This window comes from Neolamprologus brichardi, chromosome 7 (assembly GCF_056152115.1).
Source record: "Neolamprologus brichardi isolate AB-2024 chromosome 7, ASM5615211v1, whole genome shotgun sequence".
Lineage (NCBI taxonomy): Eukaryota > Metazoa > Chordata > Actinopteri > Cichliformes > Cichlidae > Neolamprologus > Neolamprologus brichardi.
The window spans coordinates 27,485,765-27,503,487 of record NC_142110.1 but is presented as its reverse complement, the minus strand read 5'-3'; the positions used below and the strand labels follow the sequence as shown (position 1 = coordinate 27,503,487).

The following is a 17,723-nucleotide window of genomic DNA, read 5'->3' as shown; positions in this document are numbered from 1 at the left end:
CTAACCACCATATTTTACTTTTTTATGTTTAAAACTAATACTTAGTGTTCTGTCTCATTATGTACGAAAGTAAATAAAAGTTAATTTAAATACAAAAAGCTATATAGTCATAGAAACATGTATGTTTGAGATTTATTTTACAGTTTTAACCAGTTGTTTGTTTTTACAGTGTAATCAGCTGATGGTGAAATTCTTTACAGTGTGGGATTAAAGTAGCTGTTAAAAACGTGTTGGTTGCGCTGTGTCGCTCAGACCAGCGTTCACACTGAGAGCACGGCACTCTTGTTTTTAATGTGTTTATTTATTTACGTGACTTTTTTCTTCAGTTTGATTTTTAATTCTATTATTTCTATTGATATAAATGTTTTCATATTTTTACCTTTAACTTTTTTTTTTATCCTGTGACTTCACAGGATAAAAGCACACTTCAGGATTTTTTTTTCTGAATCTGAAATTGGGTGTTCTGATTGGCTTGTGACATTTAACAAAAGGACCAATCATGGCAGCTGACTCCAGTCCTCCCGTCTGCGTTCAGATCCTTGCTGTGATCATCCTCCTGTGTTTTGGAGTCTATAGCTTCATCAAGGTAACCGTCAGACTTTTGATTTTGGGTCCAACGTGACCTCCTGCTTACGCAGTCCTCCCCTTCCTCTCTGCAGGGAGCCTCCTCCTCCTCCTTCAGCTGGTGGTCAATCCTGGGAGCTGCCTGTCTGCTCGCCACCGTCTTTGCTGCCTTTCGCCTCTATGAGGTCTGCAGGAGGAAGGCTGAGGAGGCGAAGAAGAGGCAAGACAAAGACGAGCACAGAGGATTGTCTGAGGAGAAGTGATGAAGAGGAGCTTCAGATCAATAATCCTTAATTATTTTCATTTGTCCCAAACTGCTGATGTCACACTTTCTCTCTCCTGATTGGCTGCTGTGAGGTGTTACACTGTAAAAAGATTCTGTAAATTATTCATGTTTTATTTTAGTGGGATCGCCGAGCATTTTCTGTGTGCTTTTATTTTTCAAACTGTGTTCATTGACAGAAAACATTGATTCTGGTCAGATCAATAAATTCACTTTTTAATCAATGATTTCATAAAATCTTATACCCTGGGTCCTTCACAATAAAAGTCAGTCATGTGGTCAGAAGAAGAAGTTTCAAAATAAAGTTTAGTACCAATGTGCAGCACTGTCTCTAGTCCACTCTTTCAGAATAATAGTATCTTACAAGACAAACAGAGAACTTGAAAATAAATTACATCTAGGTGCAGATTTCAAAGGAAAATCCACAGCTACATACTATGGCTTCAGTTCCAGACTTTCACAATAAAAGCCTCACAGTAGAGTAAAAACTGTTGTAAAATTGATGCTCAGTAGCAATAAATCTGATAGAAACTCATTGATTTTAAGAATTACAAACTGCAATGATATGACTTAAAATAAAACCGCTCATCAGTCGATCACGGGGAAAGGCTGCTGAGGCTCCGATTGGTCGTCAGGAAATTTCCCATAAAGCTCGGCACCTGAAGACCTGTCGCTATGGTGATACCACCACACCAAACCTAAGGCACAGTTTTACAGCAGTTAGCACTTACAATACATGCAGAGTATGTCCTGTAATATATTGAGAGTACTGTGATACTGTCAGTGTACCGTTACTTAACCGTGACTGTACACTATTACTGTAGTGTTACTGCTATAGTACTCACGGTGAAGGCGGGGACAAGCGGCTGGCTGAACTTTGTTTTGAAGGCGTGAACAAGACGAAGACGATCTACATCAATAAACAACAAATCACCTGAAACAAACAGGAAGTCAATTCAGAAACAAACAAAAACAAAGAAACAAACAAAACAAACACACTGTCAAAGAGCAACCAGGAAGTTGAAAATACTCTTTGTTTTTCGGACCATTCTCATAGTCACAGTAGATTCCGATTCGGTGAGGTAATGGCCAATCCAGTGTCTTTGCTCGGTTGTTGTGCTTTGCGGCAAGAGAGCTCTGCAGCCATTGGCTGGCGTGGAGACACCACGAACCGGTGCCCTTCCCTAATTGATCAAAGCGTCCCAGGCTGCCCCGATAGGCCACCCCTACACTGAACGATTTCCAGTCAGCCAGGGGGCGGAGCTCCCAGTAGTGACAACCATTAGTCATCTCCTCGTCACCTAGGAGACCAAGAAGGAATTTTTTTTAAATTTTTTAAAATTAGAAATATTTTATTTTAAACTTGTATTATTAAAAATTATTTTAAAAAATGAATAAAATTTCAATGCCAAATCATTCAATCCAAGTTGTTATTAAATCAACTTTTTTTAAAAAAAATTCTCACATCTTAAAGACAATCACTTTAGTGTTACTACAGTATTAGTACTGCAATAAGAGTGCAGTATTACTACCCAGCACTGTGTACGACTCCCCAGCAAATCGATCGCGTCCTCCTCGACTTGCAGCCGTTTTATTGGGTGATGGCGTGGCGCTCCGGCTGCTGAGGTAAACACAAAAAAAACATTAATAAATGTCAACAGCATAGCGGGAATGAAACGGCAAGGTGAAACAGCCAATGAGGTTGTGCCAAAGCATGATGCAGCAGAGAGGAAGATGAGCGAGACAAAAACATTTCATTTGTTTCATGATGGAAGAAAAGTTTATGTTACGACATTATTTCCTTTAAACATGTTAAGCCTTTATTTTGAAATAAAACCAAACATGAACTCTTTAATTAAAACAGGAAATTAAACGCTGATGTGATGTCAGCAGTGATGTGAAAATGGCAAATGGAGAGAGTGATTGGTTGCTAGGAAACCACTCAGCCATGATTGTTTCTACCTGAGCAAGTTGGAGAGGAAGCAGCACGGAGACTGAGGAGGGATAAAAAGGTTAAAGGTTATTTACTGAGGCACGGGTGAACTGGTGAGACAGGTAGGCGCTGCGACCTCATCACGATCTCACCTCTGAACGAGTCAGCTGATCAGTAAATGTGTAATGAGGAGGTGTGGCCTCCTGACTCTATAATTCTCTTGAATCAGCTGACCCATTCCGGCGGGGCCAGCGTGTTTATTTAGGAGCTCAGAGATAAAATGACAAACAGTTAGCGATGATGTACAGCTTGGCGGCGTCCAGTCGCAGATGGACATACAAAAATCAGCAAAAAAAGAGATGGGGCCGAACCAGCTTTTTCAGGGAATTAAGAGCACCTCCTGCTGTCGTTACCTGACCAGCACAGGTGTGTCACTCTACAGGTGAGAAAAGTGCATCTTCCTGTTCTTTCTCTTTCACAATAAAAGCCTGTGCATTTCACAATACTGTGAGCGATGAATTTTATCATGCTTCTAAGATACATTCAGGTGTATAAAAAAACAACAACAGCATCATCACTAACAGCTGTCCTCACCTGCTTTTGTTCTCTTTGCCTCGCAGGCGAGGATCATGACCTTTGACCCCCTGAGGCTCCCAGGTCACCGTGTCACCCTGAACCTTGAGCTCGGCGTGCGCTGTTGAAGCGTCGAAGCTGAAGTTATACGCTGCAGACAAAAACATGGAAAACAAGGCGTCATCATTATCTGAGGCTCCGCCCCTCAAACACAGTTAAATATTCCACGTCGTGTGCTCACCTGTTGTTTCTATGGCGATAGGCTCTGAGAACTCGCCAGCTGCCGCTTTGTTTCTAGCTCGGACTCGAATGGCAATGAAACGTGAATCGAACTTCAAACCTGAAATGCAGAAATTGGTTTAAACTCAATGATGCTGTAGCCATGCAATAATGACCTCTGACCTTTTACCTGAGATGGTGACCTGAGGTTCGATAATGTCACAGACTTTCTCCCAGCATGCCTCTCCTGCCACTCTCAGTGTGCTGTCACGGTCCATTTTTCGGTACTCTAGGTCGTAACGTTCGATTGGTCTGCTGCTGCTATCGCCACCACTGTCTGCCTCACCAGGCGGTCGCCAGGTGACCGTGATGGCATTGTCACGGACTACACAACTGGAGGCATCGATCTGTGGAGCTCTCGGCACTGAGAAACAAGAAAAACATGTGACCTCTGACCTCACAGAACAACCACCTGAACTGTTTGCGTCAACTGACCTGGCAGAAAGTGAAGTCGTTGAAGCCCCGCCCTCTCCGTACTGAAGTCCACGGTAAATTGTGACATGTTGTCTGACGCCGCAGGGCGAGTGGTTAGGCGGAATGCCGGCGCCATTGTTACCCTGGTAACAGTGTTGGGGCGGATCCCAATGGAGTGGGGTGGGTTAGGTGTTAGTATTTAGGGATGGGGTTAGAAAGGTTGGGGCGGAGTTTGTATGCAAATCATTGGAGAGCTTCAGTAAGAAGTTTGTTAGTTTGAAAAGATTCAGAAGAATCAATGATATCAAAAAGAAACATTGTAAACAAACAAACAAAAACAAACATCTGATATCATCAAATGAAATGAAATGACAATGAAAACACACATTACACAGCTCCACACATTAAACAAATCAGACATACCGCTCTTTGATTTGTTTTGCTGCCTGAAAACAAAACAAAAAAGCATTTTTAGTTTTTTTTAAAATGAACTGATGACATCATCTTCCTTGTCTTCATCACGCCTCACCGCGAGAAATTCTTCTTCAGTGTTGATCGTCAGTGTTTGATTTGCAAAGTCAAGAAGCTCCTCACAAGAGACCAGAGCAAACTTGCCCTCCGACAGCTGCTTCTGAAACACCATGCAGAAAACAAACCAGTCAATCAATCAATAGCTTCAAAAATAAAAAATGGAAACAAATAAAGTGCTGCCAGTGAATAGATATAAAATATATTTATGAATGTATATACATTAAATGTAAAATATTATTTGCAAAGTAGAAAAAATCACTTTAAAAACAATGAGTAAATAAATATGTAAAACTAAAACTAAATAATAATTTAAAAAATAAAGTGTTCCAGATAAAAACAATTCATTAAAAAATAAAGTTTCTACCTGAAGCTCCGCCTCCTTCCTTTGCTTCTCTTCTTTGATTATGTAACGGAGCTCCGCCCCCTTCTCCTCCAGGGCAGAGTTTAGCTTCTCCAACTCTGCCTCCAAGTCTGACATCACCTTGCATGACTCCTCCTGATTTAGCAAAGTTTACTTTAGTTATTTTTCCCTTTAATTTCTCTTGTCCCACCCACCTAAGCCCTTCCCTCTGTTAATTCAGCTATTTAATGAGCTGACCTGCAGGCCCGTCAGCGTGTGGTCAACTGCTTCCAGGAAGTTTTGGAGCTCCTCGTTCTTACTGGCCAATGTGCTGATAATCCTGCGCAGAGCTTCCTGTTTACAAACAAACAGCACCTTCCTCCATATTGGTAAAGCATTAAGCAGCACTAAGTAATCACAAAACTGTCAGAGCAGAGACAGCGAGACACACAGAGCTCCTCTTCCTCATCTTCCTCCCTGATTTCACACCTGACAGAGACCAATCAGACGAGAGCATCGGCTCAGAAGGCGGGTTAAACACCTGGACCAGGATCAGCCTCCGTAGACCATAATGGACCAAAGAAGGCTTGGCATCCTAGCTGAGGTGAATACAACCATCACCATCCTGCCAGTCTCTGGCCCGCACACACCTGCCTGCTCCACCTGTTAGAGCTGCAGCTGTCCGACCTTCAGGTGGCGCTCTCATTGGTTAAAGACTCACCGGAAGTCTAGCAGGAAGTCTGGACACACTGAACCAAAATAAAAGGTGAAAGCACCGATCGAAGCTTCACCTGGTAGCCCTGAGATGATGATGGAGATGCTCTAAGAATGAACTGACTGACTATTGATTGAATGATTGACAGGTACATTTTGTTGGCTGTGCACTGATACTGAACTGTAATTTCACGCTTTTGTAACGCGTATGTTTTTAGAAACTCAGTAAAGCACATTTGAACAGGAATGAGGTATTTTACTATGAAAATTACTTCGGATGTACGGGTTTTATTTTGAAACTTGGAGGGTTCATTGTGACCCCAAAGTCTGAACACGCTAAAGGTCATGTAACCCCCACCTGTACTCACCGACTGATCAGTATGTTATAATGCGCAGCTCTTGTTCTCACTGAGGCTCGGTCCACCAGAGAAAGAGAAGCTAACAGCTAACAGCTAGCAGCTAATCCCCCTCCCCTGCTTCCATTTCCTTGCAACCCTCCCTCCGCCACGTCCGACCCCCCTCCCCCTCCTAACTTTCACTCACTGCTCGATTGATCACCGATTGATCACACTCTTACCTTCTGAGCGTCCATCACCTGAGACAGAAACAGCGGTAAGTGGGGACGAAGGTACGGGCCTGAAGTGACGGCATACGTCTGTACATACTCATTTCCTGTGAAGTGTGTCAAAATAAGAGCGCGGAGAAGAGAAAACTGATGGGGATGTATATTAGTTATTGATTCTGATGTTTGCGCAGTAGTGTGCAAAAGTCTTGAGTCAGACCTTCTGGTTATTTTAAAAGTGCCCTTGAGCAAAAGTTCTCCTGCTTTCTGAAAGTTTAAAATTCTTCCTTGGCTTTTTTGGACATGTGTTCAAACCAGTCCTTGTACCTGACCTCTGACCTGTGAGTAAAAGTTCAGAGTGTGGGATCATCCTGACAGAGCACACAACATAAGGCAGAAACATCCAAACAACAGCTTTGAATGCCCTTCAAGAAACTACAGTTGCAGATCCTCACAGAGATGACAGAGAGCTGCTCAGAGAGCTCAGCTAAAGGATGAGGAGCACTCACAACAAATATTGACTTTCTGGTGAAAATCTGGAGGGCCTGCAGCTGGAGGAGATGATCAGGGGCTGAAGCAGTGGCTTCACCGAGTTTCACCTCAGAGATGGGAATGATTTCAGAGAAGCTCCTCTGAACCCAGAGCTGCTCCTGTTGTTTGAGTCCAGGAGGAGACAAATGGAGGAAACATGAACATTAATGAAACACATTAAATGGTAAAAAGAGGCAGCAGTGTTCCAGTCAAACCTTCAGAGCAGACGATTCTCATTGGATGAAACAGTATTTGTTGGATCTGACGTGAAGAATCTTCAATGTTTTTGCTTTGATTTTAAGGACCTACCTAAAGCTTTCTGCAAGATTGCAGAGACGCCATCACCTGCTGCTTTACACATTTGTGTGACTGAGTTTCTTTATTCAGCAGGGTGTTTATGCAGCACAGCAGCTGAATGGCTGTTTAAAGACTCAGTCTAAGCCTCACTCACATTTTCCTTCACTTCTCACATCCTTCCTGTTCATCCACAGATCAGCTCCAAACCGCGACACACATTAAAATCACCAACATGTTTTATCATCATCGATTAAATTATATTTATACAGCGCCCAATCCCACCAGCCGACTCAGCTTGACTTCTACTATCCAGACTACGGGTGTGGGGGGGGGTGTCTCCCTGTAGTTTGGATATTCTGGATAGCATTCAGATGATTTCCTCGCTCTCAGTTCACATCAATTTTTTAGATGTCTTTACAGGTTTTATAAATAAAGTTTGTAATGATCATGAGACCAACTTTCTGCACCTAAGATGTCAAATGTGATTGGCTATAATCGTCTTCATTACCTCCTGTTTAAAGCTGCAACAAAACAGGTCAGCCCCCAAGGTCACACCAGTGTTTCAAACTTTACTGACAGAGCCACAGAGAGCAGCAGATTTATGTTGTCACATTAAATCAGACAGCAGACAGGAAGTGGATCAGTAAAAACAGGAAGCGGGTATCATGTTGCATTCGTTTAATGTTCAGATTTAAAATCAAGAACCAAAAATCTGCTCATTTAAATTATGTGCTTCAGTTCAGTTTACAGCAATAACTTACGGTTTACAGTGTTATCTGTTTCCATGGCGACACACAGAAAGTCTTCTGCCAAGCCTCGTCAACCGTCTCAGGTGGGTCAGGTATTCGAGTCGGCAGCAGACTTCCAAAGAAGAAGAGAGAGGTTCTGACAGAACAGATGACCAACTGAAGGGCGGGTCTCTGACTGACTCAAAGACACAGAATGTGATTGGTCAGAAGCTGAGAGGCGGTTCACTGGGTTTGCCTAGGGGCTCACTGATTGGTTGGATCCAACTGTTCTGTTCAGAACCAATCTCAAAAAACATGAAAAACTATCAAAGGCGCTGAATTATCAACATCATCATCATCAGTGTCCATGGTTACTGTCATGTTAGGGGGGTGGGGCCATGCAGGGTAAGGCAGGGGGCAGAGCTAAGCGCTACACATCTTTAGTGGTATAAAAACATAAAAAGTTCATGTTAGAGTTTCTTTGAGTTGATGGACAGCTGGCAGGAGCCAATCAGGAGAGAGGAGCAGGTGAGGGGGTGGGCACAGCACTTAAATACACTCACTTTCTGTACAGTTCATCTCATAAACACTTCCTGTTGGTCTTGCATATTTACACAGATGTCACGATGTATGAGCCGCGTTCGCCACCGCCCCCACTGCTCCCACCCCCCTCGCCTCCCTTTGGCTCGCGTTTCTTTGTGATTGGGGTAGGGATAAGGGAGGGCCGCGTAGGGGTAGTGGAAGATGATGTGGTGGTAGTGGCTGCTGTGCCTTCGGCACTGCTCTTTCTTGGGCTTGGTGTGTAGTTGAAGGGGCTGACTCGGGCCGCAACGGCACCGCTGCGCTGCTGAGCACGCTGCTGCTGGTGCGGCGGCTGTTGCGGCCGGCTCTCGATCGGTGCTGGCTTTTCGTCAAGGCTCTCGCAGCTGCGGCGCAGGTTAAGGTTAGAGGAGGAAGAGGAGGAGGAAGACGGGATCTTGGAGGGAGTGGGGCTGTCGATGATGGGTGGGGCATTGATGGCAGTAGGCGAGCGGGCAGAGCAGGAGGAGGAGGAGCGGGGGTTGTTGACAGGGCAGTCCTCCAGCCGGACCCACACGTCTTCGGACTTGTCGGCGGAGCCTCGGGTGGTGGATGGGTCGCCGCTGCTCTTTGCCTTTCTCCACGTTCCCTTCAATCTCATGGCACTCTCCTCCTCACTCCGTCCCTTCTCACTGGACTCGGAGGATGCTGACAGCACGGACGATGAGCTTCCCGTTCTTTTCCAGGTGCCGACGCGCGGCAGAGAGGTTGAGTGTTTCCCGCTGCTGGCTCCGCCTCCCCCGCTGCTGTTTTCCCGTTTCCAGGTGCCGGTGCGGCTGAAGCGAGATGATGTCACTTCCTGTGGGCGTGACGGGCTTTCAGAGTGTGAACGGTTGACGTCGTTTCTCCTGGCGGTTGATGGTAGCGGCGTGTCTGGGCTGGATGGCGACTCGAGAGCGGCTGCCACTGCCGTCTCCTCCAGCTTCCTCTTCAGTGTCGGGCTCGGAGCTTCTTTGATAAAGGTTGACTGCCTTACAAGTGCCGGCTTCTCAGGCTCCGCCTTCTGCTTCTTGGCGGCAGTGGAGCCACTGACTCTCGATGTGGACTCGCTTCTCGGGATGCCACCACCACTCTTCGGGGTTGTGGTGGGTTTAGCGGTCCTGGATGCAGAGGATGATGATGCACTTCCTGGAGAAGCCGTGCGTGGCAGCTGCGAGAGCTTCCCTCCTTTCTGACTGGGTGCTGGGGTGGAGCGAGATGGGGTGGAGTCCCGAGAGGACCCGCCCACTCGATCTACATCGCTGCCTCCAGGAGCTTTGGCCACAGCAGCGGCTCGGGGCTTGCTCCGCCCCCTGGCTGCCGGCTCCGCTCTTGGCTTTCCAGTGATCAGACTCCTGTACACCTTCTTCCCGCCCCTCAAAGCCTTCGCTTCCTCCTCCTCCTCCTCCTCCTCCTCGTCTCTCTTCTTCTTGGCCTCCAGCGTGCTGCGCTCACCAGGCTTCAGGATCCTCGCGCCTCGCTTTGTCTTCTCCTCTGGTTCCTCCTCCTCTTCGTTGTTATTAGCTGTTGTAAGGTGGAAGGGCGAGCCGACAGATTTCAACGACAGGACCGAGTCAGAGTCTGATGATGGCTGGCGGGAGAGTGAGGAGGCAGCGGCAGCGGCATTCAAGCTGCTGACGATGGAGTTGGCACCTTCTTGGATGGCCTTCCAATCAAAGGACTCTGAATCTGGAGAGGCAGGGCTCCTTGGTGCATCTGAAGGCTCCTCCTCAGCCAGAATGCCATCTTCAGCTTTGGAGACAGATAGAGGCGGTGGGGCGGGTACAGGGAGGGTGGTGGTTTTCTTTTTCTTCTTGGGCATGGCGGAACTGATGCACTCCTGCAGCAAGTCGTCCTCCGAGTCTATGCTCAGCGAGCTCAGCGAGGAGTTCCTGGAGAAGCACACGGGCGTGTCCTCAACATGAAAGGCTTTAGGTGCGTAGCCAGTGGCCGCAGGGGGGCGAGGCTTTGGCTCCACCTATCAGGAATAGAGGAGCACAGAGGGACATCGGTCACAAGACTGATACATTTCTGTGAAGCAAAACTGTAACTCCAGCAGGAAGTAACAAAGTAACAAGTAAACAAGGTAAACAGTACACGCTACACTAATTACGCCTTACTCTGTGTATTAGTCTGTGTACTCTCTACACTGAGTACTACTCTGTGTGCTCTCTGCTCTAAGTACTTTACTCAAGTATCTAGACACACCTCTGCTGGAGGGGGTGGAGACTTTGCCCCCTCTTTGCCTTTGTCTTGCTGCTCTGGCGGGGGTGGGGCAAACTCCTTGTTGTTGTTCTCCTGGTCGATGTCGCTCAGTGAGCTCAGCGAGGAGTTCCTGGAGAAGCATACGGGCGTGTCCTCAATAGCGAACTTCTGCTTCTCGTCCGTGGCCGTCTGATTGGTTGGTGGTTTTGTGCGTGGAAAAACGGCAGCTGTCTGCTGCTTCTTCTTCCTGCCTTCTTCTTCTTTTGCCTTCTTTTCCTCTTCGTCCTTCTCGCCGCCATCCTCTTCATCAAAGTCCAGCGAGCTCAGTGAGTCATTGCGTGAGAAGCAGCATGGCGTTCCTTCAATCGGCGTGTAGTGGCGCGGCGAGTCAAATGCGAATCCCGGCTTTGCTTTTGCAGCTGCTGTTGTGGTGACGCCATACAGCGCCCGCTGAGGCATCGGCTTCACAGGCGACGTTGGCTTCTTCTGCTGCTGCGGGCCAAGGGGAGACGGGGCCGTTGGAGGGAGAGGAGGCGGTAAAGGTGGGGTTTGCAAGTGCTCGCTGTTTGCCGCTGCTCTGACAGGCTTCCTGGGTTTGGCTTTGGGCATGGCGGCACTAATGCACTCAGCGAGAATGTCATCGCCATTCTCGCCCTCAGGAAACCCTGCCCTTCTCCTAGGGGCAGAGGTGGGTTGAGCTACAGGTACAAGGCCCGCTCCCATCTGCTCATTGGGTGGGGAGTCAATGGTGAGGTCACTAAGAGACGTGGCGGTGGAGAAGTTGAGTGGCGTTCCCTCCACACAGTAAACTCTGGGCACCTCCTCCGGCGGCGGCATGTCCTTCCTGGGCTGCGGTTGGGCACGGCTTTGAGGTGAGAGGATTTTGTAGACAGGAAGCTGGCTTGGTTTCCGTGGTGCTGCTTGCTGCTGCTTCTTTGGTTTCCGTGATGATTTGGGCATGGCCATGTTGATACATGCCTCCAGGATCTCAATGTCGTCGTCATCATCTGATTCATCAAGGATGGGTTTAGGAGGCTCTTCCTTCCTCTCCTCAACCCCACCCTCATCCTCATCTTTCTTCTTTTTCATCTCCGCGGGAATGTAGGGCTCATCCAGACTGAGTGCGCTCAGACTGGAGGCACGGGAGAAGCCATGCGGCGTGCTTTCGGTGGCAAAGTGCAGCAGTACATCGGCACTGCTTTCTTCCTCGTCCTTCTTCTTGGCCTTTTCCTCGTCCTTCGTCTTCTGCGGCGGTGGTGGCGTCTTGGCACGGCTCGGTGGCATGGTCTGACCTGGGCTGTCGGGCAGGTCACTGGGGCTCACCACGCCACTCGGCATGCCGCTGGAGGGCTCGCTGGAACGCACGGAGCTGGCAATGGAGGAGGTGGAAAAGCTCTCGAGCGAGCTGACGGACGTGCAGCGGCTGAACATCAGCGGTGTCTCCTGAGCGTACGGCTGCTCCGGCGGGCTCTTAGGAGTCCTTGCGCCTGATGAACTCACATGGTGGTGGTGGTGATGATGGCTATGGTGGTGGTGGTGGCTACGGCGCCCCCGTGTGGATGGTGCAGCAGTGGTCTGGCTCTCAGCTTCTTTTCGCTGCTGCTGCTCATGTGCGTCCTTCTCACTGACAGGGAGTGTCGGGTAGTCTATACCACCGCCGCTGTCGCTCCCCCCTTTCCTCTTTCTCGTTATGACATCACCGTCTTCCTCCTCTTCAGAGGACAGCGAGGATAGCGAACTGCCTCTGGAAAAGCAGATGGGTGTGTCCTCTACGCAGTATGTCTGTGTCGACTCCTGGTTGCTTTTTGGCGCCCCCCGGGTGCTGGGGGGAGGTGGTGGGCGGCGCTTGCTGGCAGAGTTTGATGGGGGTGGTGGAATAGAGGAGGGGGCGGTCTCCTCTGGTTTGAAGAGCTTTTTACGTGTGGCATCAGTGCCGTACTTTAAGCTGTAGTCGATTGGCTGCTCGGTCGTAGACTCTGTACCATAATTCGATGTTGCTGTGACAACGACATAGCGTGGAGGCGGAACTGCTGCCATGTGCCCGCTACCGGCTGCTGAATCACTGCCGTCGTTCCTCCTCAGTCTGGCGTCCTGCTCACTGTCATCATCGCTCTCAATGGCGCCGCGATGATTCGGGCTCTGGCGCCCAGAGTTCAGCTGTTCGTCAGAGTACTTGAGGCTATAGTTTATGGGCGTGTCCAGCTCTCCACCGTCATCGTCCGCCATGTGGTTGGCGCTGCGTATCTTATGGGCCAGATCAGCTGGGTACTTCCTGTAGACACAACACTTGTTAGCGCTGCTCTCGTCTGACGAGTAGAAGGGTTCAGAGGACGGTTTGGTCTTCCCACGGTTGCCGTAACCATCAGCGCTGGTCACACTGTTAAGGCTGTCGCTGGACGCCCGCACGCTGGGCGGGAACACTGAGCGAGTGTATGCTGCTTCCTCGCTCACCCTCTTTGATCCGTCTCCGTTCTTTGGGCTCGATAGCACCGGCGTGTTGGTATATGAGCGCGTGATGCTGCCTGCTCCTCCTGTGGCGCCATTACAGCCCCGCCCCTTCCTGTGCGCCGCCTTGGGGCTCAGGTTGTCGATGTTGTCGAAGGTCTCCGACAGCTGTTGTGCATCCAGCTCCTCGAATAAAGCTTTCTGTTTACGGGCCTGTAGCGATGGGGCGCCTGCACCAGGAGACACCACGCTGGCATCCTTGTAGCGTGCTGGGCGGTTGGCCATCAGGTTACGCAGCGCAGCAGCACTGCCCATGGCGATCATTTTATGGCGTGAATGGATGAGGTTGCGCAGCATGCCCACGGCGCCCAGCTCCCAGAGGGCCTCCTGGTCTTTGGTGTCGCGGGCAGAGAGGTTCCAGAGCGTGCCACAGGCGTTGGACACAATGGTCAGGCTGTGAGACTTCAGGTGCTGCAGCAGCGTTGGCAGGCAGCCATGTTCCCGTAGGATCTGCCTGCAGGACAAGAACAGGGAGAATAGTCAGAGAGACAGTGCAAGTTCATATCCAACGCTTTGTTTACCCAAGTTTACTTTACCTGTGTGCCTCGTTGGTGGCGATAAGGCTTGAGACGTTTCGCAGGATGCCACCACCACTTTCAATTATGGCGAGTGTGTTGGTGTGGCTGCGATGCGTCAGCGTCCCCACCAAAAACGCCAGAGCACCGTCCACAGCGCAGATATCAGCCTTATTCTCTGTGCAGTGAGCCGACAGGTTCCAGAGCGCACTCAGTACAGACTTCAGCGTCGACTCCTGTAGAAGGACAGGAAGAAGAAATGGTTTCAGAGCATGCTCAGTGTAGAAGCATTAACAGGAGAAGAACAGAACGTTTACCTTCTGCACTTCGAGAGCGCAGCCCATCAGCGCTCGGACACTGCCGACCTCACGTAGCGTCTTCTTACTGTTAACATCAGCACGCCAGGACAGGTTCCTCAGCACGCTAGCTATTACCTGAAACAGCGAATCACAGCAAGGGGTCACTTAACAAATCTTTCTAAAGGACAGGTGGACGCTGTGACATAATGGGTTGGCGGTGGAGCCATGTGTGCTTACCTGCTGCAGGTCTTCACTCTCAGACTTGAGCTGAGCGACCATTGCTCGCATGCAGCCCTTCATAGAGCACAAAGTGGCCTGAAAAAAAAATAAAACACGAGGGTCATCATCTTCCTTTCATCTGATTGGTTAATCAATCAAAAGGGTAAATTAAGTTCCTCTTACCTTATTGGCTACATCTCCAAAGGTGAGATTGGTGAGTGCCATGCCAGCGTATCGCCGCAGAGTGATGCTGTAGTGATCGCTGCTCAGACCGAACATCTCACAGTCCACCTGTAGCAGCTCCGCCACCGCCTGCAGACCGCCTGCAGGGACAGAACACCCCAGTGTGAGCAACAGGAAACAGGAAGCAAGGAGCAGGAAAGACGGTTCAGGAAATGAGAAAGAGCGGGAAACAGGGAGGCAAACCCAGAGAAACCCACCGAGCTCGTTCATGGCGTGCCGATGCTCTTCGTCAAAGGACAGCTTCATGAGGACACAGACGGCTGGACAAATCTGATGCTCCACAGGGGACGGCACTGAGAAGACACACACACACACACACACAGACACACACACACATTACACACATAACACCTGCTGACTGCTCACTGGTGGGCACGTGTGTGACTTCACTCACTGGGGTTGTCCTCCTGGTCAACACCCCTCTCATGATTCTCCTGCCAGGTCCAGCATGCCTCACAGTAATGGCGCACCTGCTCCAACAGGTGGAGCACTCTGATCTCTCGCCGCCCTCTCTTATCGTCCGGCTGACTGTGCACGATGTTGTGGAGCGCCGCTGACGCCCGTGCGCGCGCCTCCTTACTGCCACGGGAGTTACCTAGGCAACACAAGAAAACGAGTGAGGTCACGTGACAACAGGCATATGTATCACTACTGAATGACTTGACCGTTACCTAGCAACAAGGAGTCCTTGTCGTTGCCGTGCAGCAGCTGAATGAGCAGCGGCAGACAGCCAGACTGACGCATAGCAATGCACGAGTCTTGTGAGCTTGACATGGCGAGCAGCGTCCGTGACATGTCGTCCTTATCGTGTGTCCCCAGCATGGACAGCAGGCTGTACACCATCTCCACCTGCCAGGGGTGACACAGGTGTACCCTGCATGTGAGACACTGTTAAACGGTACGCAGGTGAAGCAGTTTTGTTGTCAAGGAGACTTACTTTGGTTCCCAGATGGCTGGTGATTCGTCGAGGCACAGAATAGCTCGTCTCATTGGCTGGCTCGTGATCCAAACGGGTGCCTGCGCTCTGCAGCAGGAGTGACGGTTTAAAAATCAGGTTCAAAGAAGAGGTAAAGATTCTAAGTGATGTTACATGACGAGTTGCTCACCTGCGCCCCGGCCAATCCACTGCTTTCGCTCGCCCCCTGAGCACCTTCGACCTGGAGAGAAAGGAGAGAAAGTGAGGCGCAGGCTGGGTAACAGATGAGCGTGTAAGGTGAGGTGTTTGCATGTGATCCTTACAGGTGAGGTTACCTGCAGCCGGGCCCCGAGCCGCAGGATGTCTTTCTCTATCTGCTGAATCCGAGCCACGCGAGTCTGAAACAGAGTACAGGTGTCAAAACACATTTACAGATACGGGTACAGACGCAGGTGAGCTCCTCCTACCTGAGCTCTCCTCTCCATCTCCTTACAGGAACCCAGCTGCTTCTCCATCGCTGTTCGCAGCTGATGGGCATCATACTCAAGCTGACGGCGATTTAAGTCGGTCTGTAGAGAGAACTGACACGGATGCCCTCATTAACACATTAACATTAACCAGTTTGACTCTAGCCCACTCCCACACCGTTGTAAGAGTTCTTACATTCCCAGTGAGCGGCAGACTGTCGATCCTCTTGGTGAGATCCTGCAGCTGAGCGTAGTACCAGTCCTTCTCCTTCTCCTCCTTATCCAGCTCCGCCAATAGGAGAGACCTGCCAAGGGCAGCAGCCAATCACAGGGCAGGAGAAATAGGCGGGAAAAACAAGTGAAGCAAATAAAACATAGAAACAATTAGAAAACTGAATAGTCTGACCTTCTGCATCAGCTAAAAATAATTTGACCATTTGATATTCTGTGATATATGTAGGTGCTACTACATCAGCAGTATCCTCAGTAATACCTCTAAAGCAGTACTGTGTGCATTTGTAGCTTAGCGTGAACATGCTCATAGTACTCTCAATACTTTCACTACTCCATTGTATTCTCTCTGTGTTCTCAGTATCTACAGTACTCTCAGTACTCTGTAGTGCTCTAACTGCTACGCAGTATTACCTCTCTTTCTCCAGCTCCTCCAGGCAGCGGTCGTGGCCGTCTCTGCCCGCAGATGGCATCCCTCTCCTGGGAAAGGCAGCACTTGTTGAGGGGCCTGGAGCTCCGGAGCCTCCCACTGCTCCTACAGGAGCTCCAGAGGATGAGGAGGTGGAGCCGGGGGCTAGGAGAGGGCGGGATCGGGACTTAAAGCCGGCCGAATCGAGACTCAGCTCTGAGGGTGGGAAACTCAGTGAGCACATGCTGAGCTGCTTCTTCGACCTGCGTCCGGATGTGTCAGACTCACCTTTTAACCGTCCAATGAGCTCCAGCTGAGAGCCACAAGCCTCCCCAGACTCTTCTTCTATGGTGCCCTGAAGCTGCTTCAGTACTTCCTGCTCACAATGAGAAAGAAAACAAAGAGGATAAAATCAGTTCCTGCTCTGACCCTCTAATACTCTCTCTCACACACTCACACGCTGTTTCTGCAGCACACAGAACAAAACGCGTCGCTTTCAGAATAAAGCAGCGATCACTCACCACGATGAGTCGGCAGCGTTCAAACAGAGACATGATGGAAACCAAACTCACTCTGACCGTCTTCACTCATCGACACAAACCAGGAAATGGGAAACAGGAAGTAGGAAGTGAGGGTGTGTTTGGAGACGAAGGACGGGACAATAACGAGAAGAAAAAACATGAACAATAAAGATCCAGCTTCAAGATGACCGACCACGAGAGAAACTCAAACACGCTGAAAACGTGCAGGATGAGCTCCACGGAGCAGGAAAAATATGAAGAATCGAAGTTCAGTAAAATCACAGGGAAGAGAGGAAAAGGACAAAATGCTGCAAACAGGAAGAAGAAAACTGATGGGAAAAGAGTTAAAAGGACAGAGTGCTCACTCTGCCCGTTTCCTCCATATCACACCAAAGATCCTCTGACGCCTCACTCTGACCAACAACAACGAGCTCATTCTCCCGGTCCGCAGCGCGTGATTGGACAAAAACAGCAGTGCAGCTATTCTAGGCCTTAGGGCGAGAGACACCGGTTGCATACGCAGAGAGATAGAGCAAGAGAGAGAGCGTAAAACAAACACACACACACACGCATAAAGTTTTGCTCTTGCAGTCAGCTGACTACTCACTGCAACAGCAGGGGCGTGGCCACACGTATGAACACACATGTGACACCCTGTGATAAGTAGGGATGGGTATCGTTTAGGTTTTATCCGATACCAGTACCAAACCGGTACTTTTGAAACGGTGCCGGTGCTTAAACGGTGCTCAAACCGGTGCTTAAAGAATGAAGAACACAAACTTTGTCCAAAAACCTCTCATGTTCAGCTGTTTTTTTTGTAAAAAGATAACAATGTTAGCCTTTTCTGCAGCTATGGGGCATATATGGTATCACTCTTGGCTGGAAG

At 49.3% G+C, this 17,723-nt stretch overlaps 2 protein-coding genes across 9 annotated transcripts in view; both read right to left on the bottom strand.

Annotated features, from left to right (window-relative positions):
- Positions 1-973: 973 nt before the first annotated feature.
- On the bottom strand, positions 974-6,317 carry fsd1l (fibronectin type III and SPRY domain containing 1-like). Of its 3 annotated transcripts, none has more exons than XM_006782206.3 (13): positions 6,209-6,317; positions 5,176-5,271; positions 4,942-5,073; positions 4,576-4,677; positions 4,470-4,492; positions 4,068-4,189; positions 3,763-3,996; positions 3,595-3,693; positions 3,375-3,504; positions 2,380-2,468; positions 1,894-2,148; positions 1,693-1,781; positions 974-1,545 (listed from the first exon to the last, which is right to left on the bottom strand). In XM_006782206.3, exons 1-13 carry the CDS (start codon positions 6,221-6,223, stop codon positions 1,444-1,446), a joined length of 1,488 nt encoding a protein of 495 aa, XP_006782269.2. In that variant the 5' UTR covers positions 6,224-6,317; the 3' UTR covers positions 974-1,443. The 3 variants fall into 3 exon arrangements, with proteins under 3 accessions (XP_006782269.2, XP_087699531.1, XP_087699532.1); XM_087843405.1 differs by having other exon boundaries at positions 5,176-5,292; positions 6,209-6,304; XM_087843406.1 differs by lacking the exon at positions 6,209-6,317 and adding an exon at positions 5,369-6,136.
- A 1,367-nt stretch (positions 6,318-7,684) lies between these two features.
- apc (APC regulator of WNT signaling pathway) overlaps positions 7,685-17,723 on the bottom strand; it is a 29,544-nt gene continuing 19,505 nt past the window's right edge. For 2 of the 6 annotated variants that reach the window (XM_035913391.2, XM_035913394.2), the window contains exons 3-17: positions 16,605-16,692; positions 16,322-16,532; positions 15,873-15,981; positions 15,677-15,790; positions 15,533-15,607; positions 15,400-15,450; positions 15,231-15,317; positions 14,965-15,142; positions 14,688-14,888; positions 14,234-14,586; positions 14,069-14,146; positions 13,850-13,966; positions 13,554-13,768; positions 10,516-13,471; positions 7,685-10,285 (exon numbers count right to left, since the gene is read on the bottom strand). In XM_035913391.2, the coding sequence (XP_035769284.2) occupies positions 8,360-10,285; positions 10,516-13,471; positions 13,554-13,768; positions 13,850-13,966; positions 14,069-14,146; positions 14,234-14,586; positions 14,688-14,888; positions 14,965-15,142; positions 15,231-15,317; positions 15,400-15,450; positions 15,533-15,607; positions 15,677-15,790; positions 15,873-15,981; positions 16,322-16,532; positions 16,605-16,692 (6,759 nt within the window). In that variant the 3' untranslated portion in view covers positions 7,685-8,359. Of the gene's footprint in view, positions 10,286-10,515; positions 13,472-13,553; positions 13,769-13,849; positions 13,967-14,068; positions 14,147-14,233; positions 14,587-14,687; positions 14,889-14,964; positions 15,143-15,230; positions 15,318-15,399; positions 15,451-15,532; positions 15,608-15,676; positions 15,791-15,872; positions 15,982-16,321; positions 16,533-16,604; positions 16,693-16,837; positions 17,621-17,723 lie in introns of those variants that run through there. The other 4 variants (XM_087843404.1, XM_087843401.1, XM_087843402.1 and 1 more) reach the window with 4 other exon arrangements.

Excerpts from the sequence above, each read along its gene's own strand:
- fsd1l (XM_087843406.1), bottom strand. The coding sequence starts at position 5,434 with ATGCTCTCGTCTGATTGGTCTCTGTCAGGTGTGAAATCAGGGAGGAAG. Across the intron at positions 5,074-5,175 it reads ACACGCTGACGGGCCTGCAG|GAGGAGTCATGCAAGGTGAT; the intron begins GTCAGCTCATTA and ends TTGCTAAATCAG. Across the intron at positions 1,546-1,692 it reads CGCTTGTCCCCGCCTTCACC|GTTTGGTGTGGTGGTATCAC; the intron begins GTGAGTACTATA and ends ACTGTGCCTTAG.